Raw genomic sequence first — 23,182 nt, forward strand, 5'->3', positions numbered from 1 at the left:
GTTATACACGCTATCAATAGATGGCAGAATGATACAGCGCGGGCGGGTGGAGTCTGACAGTTTGGCGCGAAGCTTCAAAAAAGTATCCGCATCCATCCTCTTTTTGGCATCAGGTCCAACCAATCAAATAAAGAAAAAACACCAGTTCACGCAAAATTGAACAGTTTATTTGTTTGTACACATGTATATAACAACTTAAAATATCATCGTGATAATACTAAAGATTACAAATACACAGAAGTCAGAACAAGCAGAGAAAGTGAAGAAAATACCGGTTCATAGTTATCAGAATACAGAGAAACTTAGTTTATGGCACGATTATCAGCAAAAATATCTGAACTAATTGGGAATGGACGCTTAATTCGAACATCTTTTAAATAATTTATCACACAAGATTATAATGGCACCTGATCTGTTAAACGGTAACATTTTGGAATTCTTGAATATTTGGGGAAACTATTGATTTGAAATACACGTTCCAAGTCCATAAAAGAAACAAGAATGCCAAACTTTTTACGATATATTCAGTTGGTCCCAAAACAATAAGATGATAGCGTGCGATATTGAAGTCAATGGACGGCGAATAATTGATAGACAAGCAGAAATTGAGCACCAGATAGCAAGAAACAGAATTAGAATCCGATCGTTAAGACAGGATGCAAAAACTTTTAAATACATTTATGTATGAAGAAAAGATGAAAATTCAACATTCATATATGAAGATTACAGTAATTGAGAGAAAGTTTCAAAGAGATTTAATTAAATTGTATACACCAAAAGTAGTTTTTAGGCTGATATCAACATTTGAGCAAAATCTAGCTAACTTATACATGTAGAACTCGTATTAATTATGCTTTTGGAACATGAAAAGTAGCTTAATTGCTATGAGAGGTGGAGTGTGTATGGGGGAGGCTTTCATGATCAGTATCTACTAAAAACCAATAGATACATGGCGTTTAATGGAATGTTCAAGGAATAGTGACAAGAACTGAGATCAGCCCATTCAAAAGTGAATCTTCCATACAAAATTTTAGGGCTATGAAGTTTTGGGCAGTTCAATACGATATGTAAAATTCTTGGATAATCTATTAAGTAAATACTGTTTAATTATGATATTGCATGAAATCAAACATTTATGTGCCTGTAATAGATGTGGAATATATCAAGGGTAGGCCTAATGCTTGCGTGAACCCATTATAAAATATTGTATTTCTTACAAATATGGTAACTATACAATCATTAAATAAATACATCATCTATATTGTTAAAGCTATATCAAATGATTACATAATAGTTTATTCATAAATAAAACACTTGGACGCAGTTGCACAGTTAGTCCAAAAGGGGTCTTAAATCATAAGGCCGGTTTTAAGTTGACTATAGAACTAAGATAGATTAGACTGGTTTTATTAAATCTAAGCCTTCGCTGTGCAACTGTCTCTTAGTTTCCCAAATCCTTCAGAGCTGTTTGTAACTTAAGTATTTAGCTGATACGTATATGAAGAAAATTTAATACTGAGGTTTGTAATATACTGGTGATATGTGTCTAATTCAGTTTTGGGAAGACATAGAAATGTTCGCAAACATCGTACACCCCCGAGACAAGCAAAATCAGACTAGAGAAATATATGTGGAGGTCCTGTTAAAATTTTTGCACAGAGAAAATTGTTTTCTTGAGATTTTAGACGATTTTCGGTAAATCAATAAATAATATCACACGTGATTAGAACGGACACAAGTTTCACATGATCCGATTTTAAAGCAACGTTTTAAAGTAAGTAGCATTTAAACATGACAGATTTCAACAATTAATATTGAAAGAAAATATAAATACTTTTATCGTAATCAACATTTCCATAACAAAAACGGAAGACCAACAAAGCGCGAGCCTAAAGGAAAACAAATCTATTTCATTTAACGAATACAAATGTCTTTCTTTTCCTAAGATTTCTACTCTAATATTGCACAACACTTTGACTATCAAAACCAATAACTAGTTTCAAATTTGACCTCTGAACAGTACAGAAACCAACCAAATATTTATACTTTGAATTGACAGTTCAGAGTAGTTAACATTTATAGAGTTAAAGATTATTATCCACAAGAAACTTTGAGGGTACAATGAATATCTAGAGTTAGATAATATAAAACAATCATAAATTGTGAAAACTGTACATGATGTGGATTATTCACATTGATGTTACTCAGATAGTGTTGAATCAGACACGCTGATGAATTTTACTAATTAAATTCTCTTAATGACTTCAATAACTCGATTACTGCCAAATAAATGAAAACATATTGATCCTGAAAAATATTCAACAAAAAACAAACATTAATCACTTATAAAAAGTGAAAATCTGGAATTTAAAAAGAATTGAAATTCTTCATCTACAAACCTTGGTCTGAACCATGCCTTGTCGCCTTTCTCTTAGTTCCGTTACCATTTCACTGATATCAAACTAGAATAACATACAGAATTAGTGATCGAATCATGGAATCTTACGATGTGAATATTTCTAGATTGAAGTTCTTACCTCGAGATCCTTTTCAATGTGACGTCGCACCAGATCTATAGCGAACATCGCCCCCGTGCGGCCAATACCGGCACTACAATGAGCAAACATCGGACCGGAACCGCAATAAATATTCATCAGCTTCATAAACTGAAAATAGAGCAATAACAGATTCAGATCAATCACAACTGAGGAAGTTTGACTTTACGAGAAATTAAAATGGAGGATTGAAGATTATGAAAATTGTTGGGAAATTCAGTTGAATTTACCTCCAGTAACGGTCTAGCAGAGCTGGGAGTGCCGTGGTCAGGCCAACTGGTATAATACATATGCATTACTGTTCTACTCATACCGGAATCTATATCTTCAATGTGTATCTCACGTAGTTCAAAGTTTTCAAGGATTTGTAACTTTTTCAAACTGATTTCATATCTACGAAAATAAATTCAGCAACGTCTTTATAAATTCTAGAAAATCTAACAGTTTTATTAAACGGTTTAACGGTGAAAACTCACTTGTTATAAACAGTGAATGGAGTTTCTATCGAATCGGGCCAGTATCGATGACATTTCACTTTTCCGCTCTCAATATCTTGCGTAACCATCGCGATCACCGAAATCCGATACTCCCAAATCATTCTCCAGAAATCGCCGGTCGTCTGCGGAAGTGGACCCTGGCTAGCGATGTAATGATAAATTTCCTGCCCGATCGGTATCTTCAGATCACTAGCATTGATATAGCTATTCGGTTCAGACAGAATCACTCTATTCAAATCATCTGCAATTATAAATCACAACATTCATACCAGGGCTTAACATTTTAATAGTGATTGAGTCTTTTTAAAGATGAGAGGTCAGTTGCGCTGTTTTGAAGTCGAGTCTTCTGATTTCAGAGTAGAGACAACTTTAAAATCACGACAGTGCAACTCAGTTGGTTGAAGAATAACGTGGTAACAATTCACTTATGAGTGTATGATTTGTAGGTTACTGATAAACATCTCATTCATTGAATCAGTGGCCCTTCATTAGTATTAGATGCTTATCATATGCAATACTGATGATACTTTAATGAAATATAAAGCTATTCTGTAAAATGGGTCCCTGAGGCCAATCCCACAATCGAGACTGAAGTCAGAAACTAATCATTAATCTTAAGACTGGACTTCAATTGGTTATTGCTCTTAGGCTGGTATTAAATCAAAGCCATGAGAATGGAACCGGACCAAGCCAAACAAACATTCACTACTCACAAGGTAAAACGTTTCTATATCTGTTTTTTGGTTTGTTCTCGGGCTGTTTAGCGATGTCACACATATCGGTCGGTGGTAAGTGCCGTATTTGTTTATATTGTTCAACAGCGTCGCCGTTATTGATCTGTTGTTGTAAGTCATTGATAACCGTGTCTAGAGCGTCTGCCTGAGCGTAAAGCCGTCCGCGAGGTTTATCCATGAACAACGACACATTCGCTAACCACTCGTCCGACAGAGTTTCCGGAACGTCTCCCACCGATTTATTATCGACGAGCGACGAGTTGACGTCGTTAAACTCGTTCGAAAACTCGGAATCGCATTCGTCGTCCTCGGACGCTTTCGTAACCGTCGGCGATACATTGTTCACTTTAATATTACCGTTTAACGAATCAGTGACGTTCAGCGGTAATTCTTTAGCGGGTAACGACACGTCTGCAGCGAGCGGAGACTCGATCTCATCGTTAGAGTCCGTTACAAAATTCGAATCGTCGGGTATCTCGTCGAGCGTCGCTGACTCTATCTCGCTATCCGTATCGTCCGGTATTTCCCGTTCGTTGATTGGTCGAACTGAATCGATCAATCGACGTAAAGCTTTACTACTTTCATCTTCCAAATCATCATCGTTCGCCGCGCTTCGACATAAACTCGAATTCGAAGCCGCTAGTTTGGTCTGTAATAACTCAACGCCGGATAATGCATCGTTCTCTGATTGACTTCCAGGACTAGTCGTCTCTCTCGCAGGAGGCCTATATAAACAATATTAGAAATCATTATAATCTTAATGTTTGAGTTCAGCAGCTCATCTGTGCTTATCATCTAAAGACTTACATCAGGGCCCAGTTTCACAAAAAGGTTTAACTCTTAAATCGATTTAATTTCTTCATTAATTCAGTTTATCTAAATCGATTTAGGCCTTAATCCTTTCTGTGAAACTGGGTTCAGGTATGAACTATCGAAACTAACGGAGCTAGGCCACTGACTGTCCTTTCAAACAAGTTGAAATAGACATTAGTTACTGATATCTCCTGACAAGGAAACATTACTGATGCTGGATATGTACTGTACCTCGATACAGCCAGTGTAACGGTGCCTTTAGTTTTTCTCAACGTTGCAACAGCTTTGTTCGGACTAACGCCGATAAATGAATCGCCATTAACCTAAAAATACGTGTCATACAGGTTATAATATTTCAATAACAAGAGAAAAATCAACAAAGCAATGAATTTGTAGCAATAAAGACACGAGTAACATAATAATACATTGGTGTTGATGTTGATGCAACCATTGATGAAACACTCCCAGTTAATGGTTACAGAGTCCAAAAGATGACTAGTTGAATATGAGCTAAGGAAACTTTCATGGAATCTTTTTACTATCAGTACACAGGTGAACATGAAACACCGAGCTACAGTCCATGAAACACCGAGCTACAGTCCATGAAACACCGAGCTACAGTCAATGAAACACCGAGCTACAGTCCATGAAACACCGAGCTACAGTCTCGATGAAACACCGAGCTACAGTCAATGAAACACCGAGCTACAGTCAATGAAACACCGAGCTACAGTCCATGAAACACCGAGCTATCTCTACCTGTAATAAACGATCGCCTTTCTTCAATCGGCCGTCGATATCAGCGACACTTCCAGGTGTAATAGATATAACACATATACCAGTAGAGTTTCCCTTCTCTCCTCCAGCCACTCCAAAACCTAATCCACTTCCAGCTGGTTTCACTAATTCTAACCATATTACACCACTCTGTGCGCGTTAAAGAAAATTAAATAATTCAGTTCGATTTGTGATAAAACAGGACCCAGTACAGGGGCATAGCCAGCCTTTCTGAGTAATGAAACCTCGGCTTTGCCAGTGCAGTTCCACAGTAGGAGTTAACATTCAACTCCAGAGTCAAATTCAGTTAATTACTATTACTTTTAGAGATAAATGTTGCACATTCTACTCAGTATGAATACCTCAGGATCATAGATATCCCAGTCTGATGGTGAAGTCATCTGAGCTTCATCTACGAGAGAAGTTTCAGCTTGTACTGCTGCTTCAGTTCCAGTATTCCTCTCCGTCTGAACAGATGAGTCATCCGTGTTGTTGTTATTTTTCTGCCCGTAATTATACGGAGTAATCACGTTTTTTCCTTCCTTTTGGTCGAGATTTTTAATCAAGTCTTCGATTGCGTTTTGTTTCGGTTTCACGATGACTCGCGGTTGAATAATTTCTTCTTCCTCGGAAGAAGACAAATCACTGATATCCTGAAAAAAAAGTAGACACTTCATTGTAGTAAGTATTCCAGCATTTTATCGATGCAATAATTTTTCTTATAAGTTGTAGATTCTTCGATTTTAATCAATTTCTAGTCAAACTTTTTTCTTTTTATTCCATCAGAGATTAGAAAAATAAAACAAATTTAGAATTTTGTTTGTTTTGTGAATTAACGCAGTACATTAATGAAATGATAAAAGGATTCTAAATGTATGAGTAAATAGTGTATAAATGTACTTGTTTTTCAGAGAATTGTTTGTTTCATGTTCCAGTTTTATACGATTTCAATTAACTACTTCTAAAGCTAAAATTGGTCGCGTGCCAGTACGCTGAGAACCTCCCTCATTATGTAATGAACATGATTTCTGACATTTTTGCAATTCATTTCATGATCTTACAACAAAATACAATAAGATCATGTTTGGTTGATAATTCTGGTCTAGTGATTCATGTTAGGTATGATTCTGAGCGTACGCTATCGGCCTAAAATATAATGATCTAATTTCAGAACTCAGCTACACCATACTGCAGTTCTAAAGCCATGCATACAGACTGCATTTCTCAAAGACTTAAGACATTTTCATAGAAAGGACTACGTTATATGTCTAAATTCTACTGGTCAATCATTTGAGTATTATTCATAGTCAATCAGATTTATTGAATTAATGAAGGATAATCAGAGTAAAGCAGAGAGAGAGATAGAGTGCGTACCATCCCGGGATATCGAGCACTGATTTGATTGTACCTGATTGTGACAGCATGGAAGACTAAAACTGTTAGCTATACCACTCACCGCTTTACCCCGTATTGATAATTTCATACCCTGCCCATGGGCGCTGTGTAAAGACACAGTTTTGGGCTACAAGACAGCGTAGATACAAATATTGAATTGAGAATAAAAATAGAGAACATAATTTTTAACATTCGCAGAGAACAAAATGAGAGAAAGATGACAGCAATTTTGTGTTGTAGTTGCGCATGATAATTATGATAATAAGCTGAAAGTAAAAGCAAAATACGACACAAAGCTAAATCTCCTCCTCCTTAATGAAGCTCAGATTCAGAACAGAGTTTATTTCTGTTTATGAAACCCAAAGAGCGAAGGACAAAATAATTTCAATAATAAGGAACTTGATTAAAATGTTTACACAAATTCTCGACGATAAAACAATAAATAAAAGAAAGAAATGAGTGAAAATCGTACCATTATTTTCGGGGAAGGCATCGGGCTTCTTTTCATCGGAGTTCGTGGATTTCGTTGAACTCTTATTTTCACCTCATTCGGAGTCGAACGCAATAAATTCACGGCATCAAAATGAGTTAAATTCGTCATATCGCGACCGTTCACCTAGAAATAATCAAACCAAACACTTGTGTGAGGATAATAAGAGAAACAGTGCGAGTGCTAGACCTGTGTCCGGTGTGAATGTATGCAAATGAATGTAGAGAACATTTGAGGGACTTTCATAAGATTTTCAGAGCTGGTCAGATCGAGATCAGGCCCGTAGCGTCAGAGATACGATCATAGGTTCAGTTTTAATGTCGGTGGAAATGAGTGAGGGTCTGAGGCTCTCCTCCGAACCCTCCCCCACGCTACAGGCACATTGTCTCCAGTATTATTCACTGAGTATTGTATCATATCCTGTCATTGAACCAATTAAACCAGCCGTGATTAACGGGAGCCGTGATTAACGGGAGTGAAGCAGGAATGAAGCAGGAATGAAGCAGGATTGGAGCAGGGGATTGATTACCATGATGATTTTATCGCCCGGCTGCAGCTGTCCGTTAGAAAGCGCCGGCTCTTGAACAATCTCTTTCACGTAACAACCGTTAGTCGTGTTTCCACCACCGGCGACTTTAAACCCGAGACCTCCGCCATCCGGTTTAACGAGCGTCACTTCTATTTCCTGATTCACATAAAAATAAAATATATCCTTTAAGTTCAATTCCAGAATTAATGAATGTTATATGAATATAAATACACCAGTGTTTTACATATGAATATATGCATACAGTAGAGACGGATCAATATTATTGATATTTTCGTTTAAGCGTAAAAAGACCAATTATATCCGATATAGAATATCGTACTAATCATAATACTAATACACGTGAGCATTAAATAGTAATCTTACTCCTTCTTTCAATCGTTCATCATTAATTAAGTTTCCCGATGGATCAGGTGCGTTCTGTAGTGCATCGGGTGCATTCTCTGGTGCAGATGCTTGTTTCTCTTCGACGTGTTCGTTGAAATCTACTTGTATCGATCGTTGTCCGATTTCTGATGACGTCACGGAGTAATCAGTCGTCGGGGTTGACGGCACCCCTTCTGTCTGATGGCTGAACAATTCCAGTAAATCGGGGTCGGTGCTTTGAAATAATGATTGTTGTTGTCGAGATGAGCTACTCGGTATAACCGGGGGAGACGGTGCGAGGCGTTTCTGATTATTCTGTTGTATGTCGTCTGCTAGGGGTGGGGAAGGTGCGTCAGCTAGGGGTGGGGAAGGTGCAATCCGTTTCTGTATATGCACCGGTGATACAGTCTGAAATATCAAATACTTTCTATTATAATAATGCGTCAATTTGTATAACCTCTGGTTTCATTCAAGAAATGTTCACCAGGACCCGGTTCCACAGTTGTGAGTTAGAGTTAACTCTGAGTTAAAGTAAGTTCATTTTCAATGAGTTAACTCCGAGTTGAATCTTAACTCGGAACTGTGGAAATGGACCCAGCACTTTTTGGGTGGAAGTGGAACTGCAGTCCATCCGCTTTACAGAAAAGCAGATGTTTGTGTTTAAATGTGCTGAGGTCATCAATTTTCTGAATCCAAAGAATTCCACATGGATGAAACAATAGATTGGAAATGATTTCCAATAAAAATGTCAAAGTTCTAACAAAAATATCAACATTGATATCTAAATATACAGACCTTGTTCGCTGTTTTATTATTATCAGTAACATCGAACTGAGGTCGACACAACTTCATTTCAACATCGTCACCGGCATTCTTTAAAACATGCGTAACTTCCTACAAATATGAATACAACATTAGCACTATTAGCGACCTCATAGGGAGACTTCATGTATGACATAGTCCATCTTTGATTACTTCATTAGATGTAGTTAACCTGCAGTAAACATGAAGACAGATTGTACTTAGGTAGGTTAATCAATTTTATTAGAAATAAGAGCTTTCACTTCTAGTAGATAAATTTGCTTCATCCATCGGGAAAATGAGTTGATTATCTAATGAAGCTACAATAATGACTACATTAGTAGCTACCAAAAGGTTGTATTTCTAATAAAATCAGTTCACCTACACAGAACATGTACCGTACAAGCAGTGTTCACGTTTATTGGTTTGACAATGAATCTAATATACTAACAGTAATAGACAATCCTTTCAGTTTAACACCGTTGACTTCTAGTAAAACATCTCCGACCTGCATCTCTTTACAGCTCGCCGCTGGACCGACTGGAAATATTCTCTTCACGCGAGGTACAGCTAACTGTCCGTGACCCGGTTGACATTCGTGATCGGCGACCAACGCGAATCCGAGTCCGTGACTGTCTTTCTTCAAATCAACCGTAAAAACGTTATCTGAAAAAATACATAGGTTACAAACGTTTAAAAATATGAAATCATTAACGCCAAGTCCAAACTTTAATAATTCATTTGAATGTTTATGTTGAATCTGAACTTGTTTGAATTGTAACAACAGGAGGGACAATTAGTTTAACAAACCTTTATTAACGAACGAGTAATCTTTCACTGAACTGGGAGTGGGTGATGATAGATTAGATGATGGAGTGTTTGATGAAGTTCCCATTGATCCGACGGAGTTTGTTTTAGCAGACGCAGGTATACCCCGTTCCACTAATAAATGATTTATATCCGGAGTGTCGCGTAATAATTCGACAGCTTGACGATGAGTTACGTTCGTTAATTCGGTTTCATTCACTTTTAAAATTCTATCACCTGAAATAATCATATTTGAAATATCTTAAAACCAGTGCGTGAAGGTCAAGGAGAGAGGGAGGAGTGAGAGGTAGAGGGAGGAGAGAGGGAGGGGAAGTGGAGGAAGGAGAGAGAGTGATGGGGGGCAGGGGAGTGAGAGGTAGAGAGGAGGTAAAGGAGAGGAGGTGGGGGAGAGGAGGTGGGGGAGAGGAGGAGAGGAGGTAGAGAATGAATTTACCGACTAATATTCGGCCGTCTGTTTGCGCCGCTCCACCAGGAACTAAAGATTTCACGTAAATTCCACCGTGTTTAACACTAGTATTAACTCCACCAGTAACGTTTAATCCAAGACTGTTGTTTAATTTCTCGAGGGTCAATGAGTACGTATCTCCAGGTTTCAGATCGCTATTGATCACGTCTCGTTGGTAATGAGTCTCAACTGGTGATATGGCTGTAAATATAAAATTCAACACTTCAGGACCAGGTTCCATAGTCTTAAGTCTAAGCCATGACTTTAGAACCAGCCCCAGGGCTAACTTCTGTAAAGGCTTAGGTTTAAGACTAGTACAAGAACTTGGTTCTAAATTCCCTGATTTTTCTGGGAATTTACTGTAAGAACTCGAATACTCACATACTCCAGCTGTGATCTCTCTTTCTCGAACCGGTTCAGACTCAAATCGATTTAAATCGGCCGCCGGAGTTGTCGTGTTGCGACCACCGAACGATCGGTGATCTTTACCGTTAATAATCACATCTAAATCATCATCGTACGACTTCGACAGATCGTACGGTTCATAGTGACTCGTATAGTTCAATAATCGATCTGGTATTGACGTCTTCTTTAATTCATCAGGAGCCATCCTCTCTTCAACCGTCGCTGCTACAGGAGCCATCCTCTCATCAACCGCTGATGGGGAGTTATGTTGAAACTGTAGCGGGTGCGTTATTAGATTATTTGGAATGCCTGGACTCGTCACCGGACTCATCGCCGGACTCATTCCTCGGTTCCTCATTAATTCGATGACGTCCAGTTTCGGATCAGGATGAATCGGTTGTGATAAGAGAAGTTGAACGGGATTTGGTGAGTCACGGATCAACTCAACCGCTTTATAGTGCGGTAATCCTTCTAAACTCTGCCCGTTTATAGCTATAATCCGATCGCCCGGATGTACTCGCCCGTCCAGATCGGCCGGGCCCGCGGGCGTCACTGATTTAACAAATATTCCTAAATCGAGACGACTAGTATTCTCACCCCCGACGATTGTGATTCCGATTCCATGTTTTACGTCTCTCTCTAAATCTATCAGAACCACTTTACGTTCAGGACCTTCAATCGATGGCAATTCTTCAAATCGTTCTTTCAAGGTGTCTGAAATATGAGATTTTAAATGCTGCATATAGAATAGAGTTTGAGAGGCAGCAACACCAGTAACTCCAGGTATCCCACCAGATGGCGCAACGAGCACTCAGTCTCACGTTGTTAAAATGAGTTTACTAGCAGTCAACTGAATGGAAGTTTTAGGCTCCTGGAATCCATACCTTATACCGAGACCCGCCTCGTGATTATTTTCATTTAAGTGAAAAGTTTATCAAATTCTAATTGAAATGTTTAAGAAATTGAACACCTTGGACCGAGTGACTACAAGCATCGCTAGGCAGAATCGCCACAGTCGTTTTGTAGATTTCCCATTGCAAGAACACACTTTAAACACCGTCAAACTTAATAGTAAAATCTGAACATCTCAGTTTTAATCAATATTTTAAACGTACCATTAATTGTAGAGTCGTTCAATGATGAAGCAGGAAATAAACTACGATCATCGGATTTCAAACTCGATTCTAACAGAAAATAAACAAAAAACCAATACAAAATAGCTCTAAAATTACACACAAAACTCAATTAAAACAGTTTCTAGATATCAGAACAGGAAACTTGATGACAAGTCTTACCTACGACATAAGCACCTCTAGCTGCAGCTGGTGCTGCTGCAGCTGGTGTTGCTGCAGCTGGTGCTGCTGCAGCTGGTGGTGCTGTTGAAGGATTAACGGTTTTATCGACAGTAACATTCTGTTGTATAACACGTGGAGTCGATTCATCATCCTCCCCATCATCTTCATTAGACGAATGATCCTGGAAATCATCTATATCGCTGTCGACAGAAAGACAATATCAGAAATCAAGACATCGAACCTCAACTCTCAGTTTAATGATACATACTAATCTGCAGGAGGAATGTAAAGTAGATGTCTATTTCTAATATCTGATTGAGCGGCTGCAGCGCTGACCGGTCCTAAACGCTCGGGGAAGATCTGTTTCGGTATATGATCCGGTTCGTCTACACCCTTAGAATTACCATTCATCTGAGGAGCAAACAAGTAAAAATAGTTTCTAAAATCCTCAACTCAAATAGAACTAGGAGTTGGATAATAGAAGATATCTGTATCAAATGAATGAAGGAAGTTCTACAGAAAGTTGTTCTTCGTGCCTCTGGAACTTCCAACAATCTATCCCACTAATAATCAATGAATTGAGAAGAGTTCAGGACACATTTAATAAAGGCCTATCCACATAATACTTAACTAAGCTGTAAAACAAGCACATTTGAACTGTTGCATATAGGATACTTTCATTATATAAATAACATTTATCATCTATTATAAATCTCCCTGATTTTTAAAACTATGATATGCTTTTATTCTACAAGTACAAATGATTATTTTAGAGCTTTTTTCCACAATATTCATTTCATACACTTTTAAATGGTCTGAAAGAATGCAGGTCTAGAAAACCTAACACTAGATTTCTACTTCAGTTCTTATCCAAACCCCGGGATCCCAACTAAAACCAGGGTTCGACATTATTTCCCCTTCACCATAAATTCCCTGATTAAATTAAGTAATTAATATCTTAAGTGGGAGATGTTACTTCTAGTTTATCAAGGTTCAGTAAACCTCATATTCTGAATCTCACTAATGTATACAAGTGGTTTCCTGATGTAAATAAACAGGTCACACGCTTTACCCTAACCCTAGCTTCTGATTGGTCAGAGCTGGCCACATGGTATGCAAATTACCAACATGCTTAACCCTAACCCTAGCTACTGATTGGTCAGAGCAGGTCACCTGATAAACAAGACCACATGGTAACCCTAACCCTAGCTTCTGATTGGTAAGAGCTGGCCACATGGTATGCAAATTACCAACATGCTTAACACTAACCCTAGCTACTGATTGGTCAGAGCAGGTCACCTGATAAACAAGACCACATGGTAACCCTAACCCTAGCTTCTGATTGGTAAGAGCTGGCCACATGGTATGCAAATTACCAACATGCTTAACCCTAACCCTAGCTGATTGGTCAGAGAAGGTCACATAGTGTAAACAAACAGACAACACTCGTTGTATGGCTAAAATGTGAACATCAATCGATTTGGATTTCTGTTGATCTTGAGATGAATTCCGAAAGTTTCAAGTATGAATCTGCGAACTCGATATTACAACAGTTGAGATGATTAAAATAATGAGACAGGTAAAAGATTGTCAGGGGATTGGCTAAAATAATCTCACAAGATTTATTCGAGTAGTTATTCCCTATCACTCATTATATAGAGATTTGAAGCTTACCTTGCTGGGTACATTGTCTTCATCATTACTAGAATAATCCTCAAACTCTTGCGGAGGATGTTGAATATTTGAACCCTGTTTCTGATAAGCTTTCTCCGCGTTTGCTAACAGTTCCGGTGTAATAAGGTCGGCCATCGTAGTTCGCGACAACATGCGTGTTTTAAATGAATGTTGATTTGTGCTGAATTGCAGTAAATACTGACCCCTGTGTGTCGTACAGAAAAAAAACAGGCTGTGAAAAAGTGTGAAAAAATTCTCCCGACCGGTGTCTGGGTTGAAATTAGTAAATGCCTGACTGAGATGTTGTCTCTCCCAGTAACTTTCTAAGTTAACCTGTATCTACTGAATGCCTTATTCCCATAAATTGAAATTACCCTATACCTCAATAATTAACGAGCAAAAGCTGAAAATAATCAACCTCAATAAAAGCAGAATTTCAAATATATCATACTTACTTCCTATAACTATCTGTATAATAACTCAATTTTCCAACTTTCAGATTTTTTGATTCCGATTTCGGTAAAACTGAAAACCTGCGACGATTAAAGGATAGTTTCTGCGTTTGCGACCACGGATGACGATGTATCATGATACGCGTATCGCCCTGTAATTCGGCGAGGATGATACCCTCGGTGCTGATACCGACCCACGCCGGTTGATGACGCTCGGACTTACTCTGAAAATATCGTAGATCATGAGATAAAAACCGCAGCCAGATTCAACAAATCACGTTCACTGTCGCTTTTTCCTCCCACTTGGCAGCGGAAGTTTTAACGGAAGCAATTTGTAATAATTTGTATTTATTGTTGTTGAAAGTTGTTAAACTTCCTGGTTGAATATATTTCAGTTTTACGAATAGCTTTCATAAAATTAAATAAACCTCAGCTGAAACATTATCAATAGAATGAATAGAAACTGGAATCAGGCAGTAGGACACAATCAGCTCTAACAGGAAGGAGTGGTCATACTCACTAGACAAACAAATTATTGCTACAAATTTTCCCATATTGACGAGGCAATTTTTCAGAATGAATCTGTTCGAATCTCTGAAGGGGAGAGGTTCAGTTAGAATACAGTAGAAATCACTCAGTGATAACTTGAATAATGAAAAATCCCACAATTGACTGAATACATGCAGAAAAAGTTTATCATTCTGACAGTGTTGAGATTTACCGCTGTATCTAATTCCCATCTTCACAGGAACAGTAATCATCAAATAGATTGAGATATCATCAATTGTGAGATAACTCATCATCAACTACACTGAGAATCTCTATATCAGTTTTCATACCTTGTATACTTTATAGAAATGGACTCCGTATTCTGATAATTGCATGACCTCTTTAATGAAACGTATTTCAGCTTCGTTCTCCGAGAGTCCGTTGTGTATTTTATGCATAGCAGGCAGACGATCGCGACCGTATCCCTGACCGACTCGCCGTACGATACGTTGAGGTATATAGTGCTCGACGAGGAAATAATTACGTCTGCACGTATTCGGGTCGTAATCTCCGTATTCGGCTTGTAACGCCAGCGCTGATATATCCAACGCGTCGTCCTCGTTACACTGTACACGCTCTTCTAGAATATCTCTACGCAGCTGTATGTACAGTAAATGTTTCGTCGTTGGATGCCTGAAAGATTAAATGATTATTAGACACTGGGTTTTCAAGCGTCAACTGAATGGAATACCGGCAAGGCGAAGCGAGGCTAGTGGCACTGGGTTACCGCGCTTCAATTTCTTCTACATTTCAATAAACTTCGAGTCAAATTTTCCGATAAGTAAATCAATTTTCAGTGAAATCAATACCACACACTGAGTGAGAAAGGAAATCTTAAATCAATTCGATGTCGACTCGTTTGATAATTTCCGCATTTGGAAGCCTAAAAATAATGTTCAAATTTCATCGAAAATGAACTGATTTTCACTACGAGTAACCCGGTGATTTGTTGCGCCATCTGGTGTTGCCGGTATCCCATTGAGCCAAACAACTCCAGATTCATCTACTGTATACAACTGCTGTACATTTAGTGGAAAACTCACTTCAATGCTTCGATGTCATTCGTGTAGAATTTCACACGGAAAAATAACGTAAACGAACTTTTACTGTGTATCGTTTTACTTTCCTTCCAAGAAGGTGGCGCCACCTTCGATAACTTTGTGTTACTATCCAGAAACACGTGTTCGCCGTCTGAAAACAAAAACGCAATCAGAATATTGATTAATCTTTCTACAATTTTCACTCAAAATATGATAAAATGCAGCCGAGACTGTTTACCTTGGATGTAGGTCAACCCGAAATAAAAATGTTCGACCAAACCGAGATGTGTAACTATGACGCTATAAAGCTGTTTAGTCGTAACGCTAGGATCACAGTTTATATCGATCACTTCTCCCGTTAATAGATGAACGGCTACTGGCTTCGTGTGAGGTGTTTGTTTTACATGCTGAAATATAAATATTCATTTGAGAATTGAGTGATTTTAAACAGTTTGATAACTCTGTGATAAATGCTTCAGATTCCGTGTTTACCTCTGATACTGGCATCTCTAGTCTGATATGTGGCTCTTGACTCTTAGCGATGAACTCCGGCCCAAAAAATGACTGAAATAAATACGTATCACATTTCATCGATCTTTATTTTACATCATGAGAGTTTCATGAGCTGAGTTAGAATGGAGAATTTCAAAGAATTGTTTACCTTATTTTTTGAATTGTTAGTTGTTTGTGGAACGGGTGGAACTGGTATCGGTGGAGCTCGTCGTTTACTGGATAAACGTTTTTGAAGTCGCGGTGGAATCTGCGCGAGGTCGGGAGAATCGCGACCTCGATTCGCGTTAACGGCTCTCGCGTAGTCCGGCGGAGCGACGACCGGTTCCTGCGCTCGTAATTCAGGCATCGACGAGAAATCGTTATAAAATCGTTTTGAATTCGGTGAATGTTTAACGTCGTCGTCGCGGAATATTCCCGGTTGTGATAGAGGTAACGGTAAACTGAACTCGCTGTCTTCATCCGGCGAGATATCTCTACGCATCCGTAGCGCCACCTGGGAGCCATACTGCGCATTCAAATCAGGACTAAATATACCTGTATCAAATAACAACAGATCAATATCGATTTGGCAAATAACAATTATTACGATAAGTTACAAATTCTGATCTAGTACTTAATGATTTCAAGGATTCAGTAAAATTATGAATACCCCGATAATTCTTCTCCAAAGCCTTTAAAATGATGGTAAATTTCTTAGGGTAAACTTCACATTCTGAATAAACTGAAATTAATCGTGATAAGCTATGATTGAAACAGGGTATGAGAGTAAAGTATTCACCTTGAATGAATGAGTTTTCTGATATCAAAGATCTCCTATCTGCGCCGACGTCTGCGACATCTCCGTATTCAGATACTGATTGTACGCTACTCGTGTAACTATCTCCTGCGTGTTGATCATTGTCTCGTCTCAATCCGTATCTAACGGCGTCTAATCGTTTTTTACGTTCGTGTAACCGAGCGTAAACGCTACCGACCGTACTCGATATCGACGGATGACGTCCCGGTTGTAACGAGATGAACGACCGTACGTCTAGTTCGCTGCTGCGTCGCGCCGCCTGATTCCCCGCGCCCAGGTTCGGCATGCTACCACCGTGATGTTTCAACGCCCGGTGGTTGTAACGCGCGGGCACCGACTCTACCGAATGCTGTCGTAATGCCGAATCATAACCTCGATTACGACGAGAATGATGAGGTAGATTCCCGCCACGATTCGCGGAATCAAACGATGAATCTAACGAATCTAAAACGGAGAAATAATCAAACTTAAAAAAAAAACCTACAATAGAGGGATCTAGTAACACGGCGCTATCGATACTTACTGTGTTTGGCGTTGCTGTAAGCTCCTCGACCGTGTGACCTCGATCTCGGTGGTAGTTTATCGCGAGCGGGAGGGGTACGACTGCGAGAGTGTCGCGGAGTCGTCTGAACGCTACGAGGAGTCGGGATTCGATCGGGATAGTGAAATGATTTCTCTACTTGATCTAACTGTAAACAAACAACGAAGTTTCTATGATCTATCTTATATTGTCTATAACCTGTTTATTGGAATTATTACACTTTTGGAGTGAATCTAAATGAACTATTGTTTGTCTCTATTCAAATTGAGTCAAAGAAGACTTTTTACCAATCCTTCAAAAAACGATTGTTTATTCCGGTCGTATTAAGACCAATATGTACTCCAAGATATCAAGGTTACAGAAAATAAAGTATAGAAGACTTTAGGCGTAAGTGATTTTTCCAGGATTGTTGTCGGTTTGGTTAGAAATGAGTAACTTACGTTATGTGAGCTTCCCATAATCTGTTGATAGAGTTGAATAATTAGACCGGGGTATGGCATCTGACCCGTAAACCGGGGTCCTTGATTGCGACATTCCTGACAAAATACAAACAATTCATATCAAACGTTATAGTTGGAGGAATTCCATATAATTCGACTAATGATTTAAAGCAGGCGTCAATAAATAAAACAATAGCTGGGTTGATATTATCTCTCGCACACTACACATACATCTAGTGAGTGTGAATCATCTATCAGTTCATCACACACCTGTTTATTAAGTATTAAACTATGTCGCCTGTGTAGGCATCGATATTTCACTCCCAGCTGATCAGAAATTCTCCGTTGAAAAAATTCAATGGCAAGGCTCAGTTTTATATATTCTAGAAAGTACATAACACTTTAGTGGTATCCCAGTTTGCCTTTGAAGTTACTTATTAAGAAAACACATGAGAAATGGTGAAATCAGTAATTTCTTGTTTCTTCATGTTGGGGTAGTTTCATTTCAATTTTTAGAAGTCCTCTCGGGATATTGCTAAAACCTCAAATGGAATTGTAAACTCACGTGTAAAAGATCGGCCAATGAAGGTCTGTGTACAGCTTGCTCTTCGCACATCGAATACAATAAAGAATCTAAAACGTGACTGATCTTTGCATCCTGTAAAATATCAACATTTTTAGATGTCGCGACGAATGTTCGGTTCTGAGATGGATCTTCGATAGTTTTTACCTTGTTCGTAGAATTGACGTCTGCGGCCGAATACAGAGTCATTCCTAATGAATAAACATACATCTGAAATAATAGAAAATAAAATCATAACCGTGAACTACAGATCATAATTCTGAATCCAGTATCAATGATATTCACTATTCAGTTTAGATTTTTTGCAGCTAATGAAAACAATATTACGGCAGTAACCAACAACAACAGCTAAATCAAATATTAGAGTTTAACTGATTCAGGGAAGTTGGATGCAGAAACTGGCCCAAGGTTACCAGGTTAAGCCCAACGTACACGTTTTCTGAAAAACGTGTTTTCTGTTTTGGCGAAACAAATATTTTGCCATGTGCGTTGGGCTTTAGTAAGATATTTACCTTTTCGATATAATGAGATGATGAATGGTGTTTTTCGTGTATTTCTGGAGCCATGTAACTGCTTTTAATATAATGATCTACAGAAACGTCAGCTAATTCAACGTGTCCGTCACTGCATAGCATCAGTGTATCAGGTGTGACTACATAAGTAGGTTTTCCATCACGAAATGCTTCATCTGTTTGATTGAATAATAAGCATATTTCTTTCATTATAGATCTACAGAATTGACATAATTGATAAATTACATGTCTGGTTCACGAGTCAGGCTAAAACTTTATTCATGGGTATCAGGTCCTTAGGGTCAGTTCTAGGCTCATCGCTTTAACCTTCAAGAGAAGTCTAAAGGTCTATAGCCAACGTAACGAGTGAAGACCATTCTTAAGATTTAAATTTTTGACTGGCCCTTCGGAATTGAGTTAAAACTGGCCCCTCGGAATTGAGTTAGCTCTGAGACGCCTGGGTAAATGTGACCCTTGGGATGTAGATATCTAGCTGAGTCAGAAAATAGAATTTTTGTCAGAAACCGAAGACAAATGCGTATTGATTATCGATATCAATGAAATATGGTTTAATCAAGTGCGTCTGATTCTGACGATACGATTGACTTTATGGGGGGGGTGCAGGAACGTTCGCTGTCAAGTGTATGTTTTATCTTGATTAGAATAGTTCGAATCAACAATTCATTTCCACGAATAATGATGAAAGATAAAACCAATAGTGATAGAACAGGCGGGATTTAGATATACAGTGGAACCTCGTTACAGCAAACTTTACAGCACCAGAAAATATATTCAATATATCAAGTATGAAATTCGTGAAATTGTGTTTGTTACTTGTGACGAAATTCTATATTTGTTACATGAATTGTTGTATCCGAGTTCATTATAACGAGGTTCCGCTGTAGAACAGACGCGGAGTATTAACTGGAGTTTATATTTTACCTTGCTCGACAAAGTCTTGAATAGTTTCAGCAGTTTGACAGAGAACGGCCCATAATTCACCTTCAGTAATCGGTACGACTCGAACCTCTAACGCCTCGGCGAGGGACACCTGTAAATCTAAACCCGGCATTCCGTCTCTGAAACACAAAAACACAGAATTTTATAATCATTTCATTTTTCTAGATTAGTAAATATTAAGTAACCACAAATTTCGGAAGTATCAATGATATTAAAACATTGACCTATATTTTGAGCGAGCAACGACCAGTCCCTGAGATTTACATTTTAATGAATCCATTCATCGGGCATTAATAGCAATAACTACCAGTGACACATGTAACCAATTAATAGCAATCAGTGAGTATGAATAAATGGTAGTTTGAAATTTATGATGAATTTCTCCAGACTATCCAGTCAGTAACCTGTCTGTGGTTTAGTTTCACGATGGAAGCCCATCCAATAATAAAAGCTTACCACCAACAATTAGGTAACTAACTACAAACTACCGACAACACAGAATTAAAAAAACAGCCTTCGAATAGGAATAGAGAACCTGTGGGTTGGATTTCACATTCCTGGGTTTATTCATCTTTTTATAGTGAATGAGACATTGATGGACTATAGATTGATTGTCTGAAGTGATGTCTGCTCCCCTCCCCCTGAAATGACTAAAACAATCTAAACACTAGCAGCGCAATACTGCAATGGAAATCCAACGTTGTCATCCATATGTTTCATATAGGCCTACACAGAATGAGTATGAGTAAATAGTATATTGTTTCGGAGGGCGTGGTGTATGTGTGAATGTGAGAGAGTGTAATAAATTATAAATACTACACACAACAGCTGTCAACATCTACCATCATAGATAGGCCTATATAAAAAACAGTCCATCATCAGTACTATAAGCACCATACAGTGGTACTGTCATCATCACGGCCCTAGTGGCACTGTCATCATCACGGGCCCTAGTGGTACTGTCATCATCACGGGCCCTAGTGGTACTGTCATCATCACGGGCCCCAATGGTACTGTCATCATCACGGGCCCCAATGGTACTGTCATCATCATGGGCCCTAGTGGTACTGTCATCATCACGGGCCCCAATGGTACTGTCATCATCACGGGCCCTAGTGGTACTGTCAACATCACGGGCCCCAATGGTACTGTCATCATCACGGGCCCCAGTGGTACTGTCATCATCACGGGCCCCAGTGGTACTGTCATCATCACGGGCCCCAGTGGCACTGTCATCATCACGGGCCCCAGTGGCACTGTCATCATCACGGGCCCTTGTGGTACTGTCATCATCACGGGCCCTATTGGCACTGTCATCATCACGGGCCCCAGTGGTACTGTCATCATCACGGGCCCCAGTAGCACCTGAGCTGAATTCAATCCAAAAATGGTCTTATATCTAAGGTTGTTAGAGAGGCTATAAACTGTAACCTAAATGAGCTTAGGCCAGTCATCAGAGATTCACTGACTTCGCAGATCTATGAGAACCTTGTATGAGCCCTTGACTATGCAGCTAGAGAAGGGTTGTTAAGAGCTAGAAGACCAACCGACTAATAAAGGCTTGAACGCCCATGTACAACCTGCAGGGAAGATAAAGCTTATTAATCATCAGAGAACCATTCTACAAAAAAAATCAATGACGATTTCATTAAGTCTTAGTAATCACTAACAGTTGTTATCAGCCAACTTGTGGTTGGCTCCGGTGGTTGGCTGTGGGAATAAAGAACACTCCTTATTTCAATGACTTTTCGAATGAGCTACTTGAAAATTCCACAACTACAAAATAACTCCTTTGGGGTCAGATTTTTCAGTTCCAAATCTCTCAAGTTTGTGCAGCTATTGTTTAGACCCGATATAGGCGAATAGAGAAAATTGTAACGCAATACAACAGTTCAATATGTCTGAGCAAAAACTAAATTAACAAATTAGTTCAAACCATGGACAAATACAGAACGTTTACATTTAATAATCTTCATACAATAAGTCAATATTTAAGGTGAATAAATGTTATTAATATAATACGACATTGTCTCATATTCACAATAGCCACATATAACAATCTTTGACTAACATATTGAACGGGTCATTAAAAATCAGGAATGTTTAATAAATGTGTGACAGTAGGGCATTAACCATGAACTAACAGGCGTACTTAAATACCACATATAGGCCTACTGACTGAGTGCACATGCAATATTCCTATTTCCTGTTCATTTTAACCCTAAACAAAATCCATTTTCTGACTAAAGACTCATTCATCATATAATCATTACCCAATTTTACGTAGGTCCTTATAGAATAGTTTTTCAAGAGACACAAGATAAAATTAAGATTTACCAATCATTCAGATACAGTATTTGTCTCATAATAGTTTAGGTCTGACATTGCGTTCTATAGTTCAATAAACAGCATCACGAAAACAAAAAAAACATTGCAAACAATAAGATAATGTTGATAAGGCTTTATAGTCTGACCGTGACAGGGCAGGCCTCGATGATTGAGTGGTTGTGATATAGGCCTATATTGAGGGGCAGGGATCTACCTGGTTTACTTCACCAGAATGTCTTTAAAAGAAAAGTCACCTTTCTACCTAAAAGCTTATCATTGATTCCAAACAAATTATTTTCAAATGATGAAAAAATGAGGCTTTTAATCTTCTTCGTGTTAGCAGCGTCAAAATCAAATAAATCTTCATTGAAATATGATTTTTGTATGGATAAGATAAGGTGCCTACCTTTTTCTCTTCTATTCCGGCAGTTATTCCTAATTACGATTATCCACGCGCTTCATATTATCCGGTATTTCCTTGTTTTTATAATTCCTGTAATGAATCCATTGACACTCGCAGATTAAACACAAAATATAAAAATTTCTACACGTAAAACTGACATCTCATTTTTGTTTACCAACAGGTGCTGCCATCTAACAGGCGCTGTCTAATGGATATCGTCTGGTACACGGACTCGGGCCCGGCTCCGGCCGGAGCCGCTGCATTCATCTAATGCTGCCCTTACATACAACGATAGCGGGAAATATCTTCGGATTATTTAGATATCAATCCGGCTGTGATGATCGAGATGGCCCTCTGAATCAATGCCATGGGTTCGAACCCGCCACACGTTTGTAGAAATTCTTCCATATTCCGATAGATGGCGCTTGTGAAATGCGGTACAT

General features: G+C 38.6%; 2 protein-coding genes across 3 annotated transcripts; both read right to left on the reverse strand.

Moving 5' to 3' along the window:
* Positions 1-155: 155 nt before the first annotated feature.
* Positions 156-17,292, reverse strand: LOC141903517 (tyrosine-protein phosphatase non-receptor type 13-like). 2 transcript variants are annotated; one of them, XM_074791642.1, is made up of 29 exons: positions 16,955-17,292; positions 16,325-16,710; positions 16,156-16,227; positions 15,902-16,070; positions 15,667-15,814; positions 14,914-15,256; positions 14,078-14,298; positions 13,623-13,827; positions 12,217-12,359; positions 11,949-12,148; positions 11,769-11,837; positions 10,630-11,367; positions 10,237-10,449; positions 9,786-10,019; positions 9,427-9,641; positions 8,970-9,068; positions 8,175-8,582; positions 7,791-7,946; positions 7,244-7,387; positions 6,833-6,898; positions 5,739-6,029; positions 5,359-5,526; positions 4,831-4,922; positions 3,766-4,511; positions 3,032-3,293; positions 2,786-2,948; positions 2,538-2,666; positions 2,400-2,462; positions 156-2,307 (listed from the first exon to the last, which is right to left on the reverse strand). In XM_074791642.1, exons 1-29 carry the CDS (start codon positions 17,256-17,258, stop codon positions 2,242-2,244), a joined length of 6,513 nt encoding a protein of 2,170 aa, XP_074647743.1. In that variant the 5' UTR covers positions 17,259-17,292; the 3' UTR covers positions 156-2,241. The 2 variants fall into 2 exon arrangements, with proteins under 2 accessions (XP_074647743.1, XP_074647744.1); XM_074791643.1 differs by lacking the exon at positions 6,833-6,898.
* LOC141903340 (tyrosine-protein phosphatase non-receptor type 13-like) lies at positions 17,260-20,123 on the reverse strand. The gene is made up of 8 exons (XM_074791444.1): positions 19,991-20,123; positions 19,049-19,224; positions 18,684-18,746; positions 18,519-18,611; positions 17,954-18,049; positions 17,496-17,661; positions 17,354-17,416; positions 17,260-17,321 (listed from the first exon to the last, which is right to left on the reverse strand). Exons 1-8 carry the CDS (start codon positions 20,118-20,120, stop codon positions 17,260-17,262), a joined length of 849 nt encoding a protein of 282 aa, XP_074647545.1. The 5' UTR covers positions 20,121-20,123.
* Positions 20,124-23,182: the final 3,059 nt, after the last annotated feature.

This window comes from Tubulanus polymorphus, chromosome 4 (assembly GCF_964204645.1).
Source record: "Tubulanus polymorphus chromosome 4, tnTubPoly1.2, whole genome shotgun sequence".
NCBI classification, from domain to species: domain Eukaryota; kingdom Metazoa; phylum Nemertea; class Palaeonemertea; order Tubulaniformes; family Tubulanidae; genus Tubulanus; species Tubulanus polymorphus.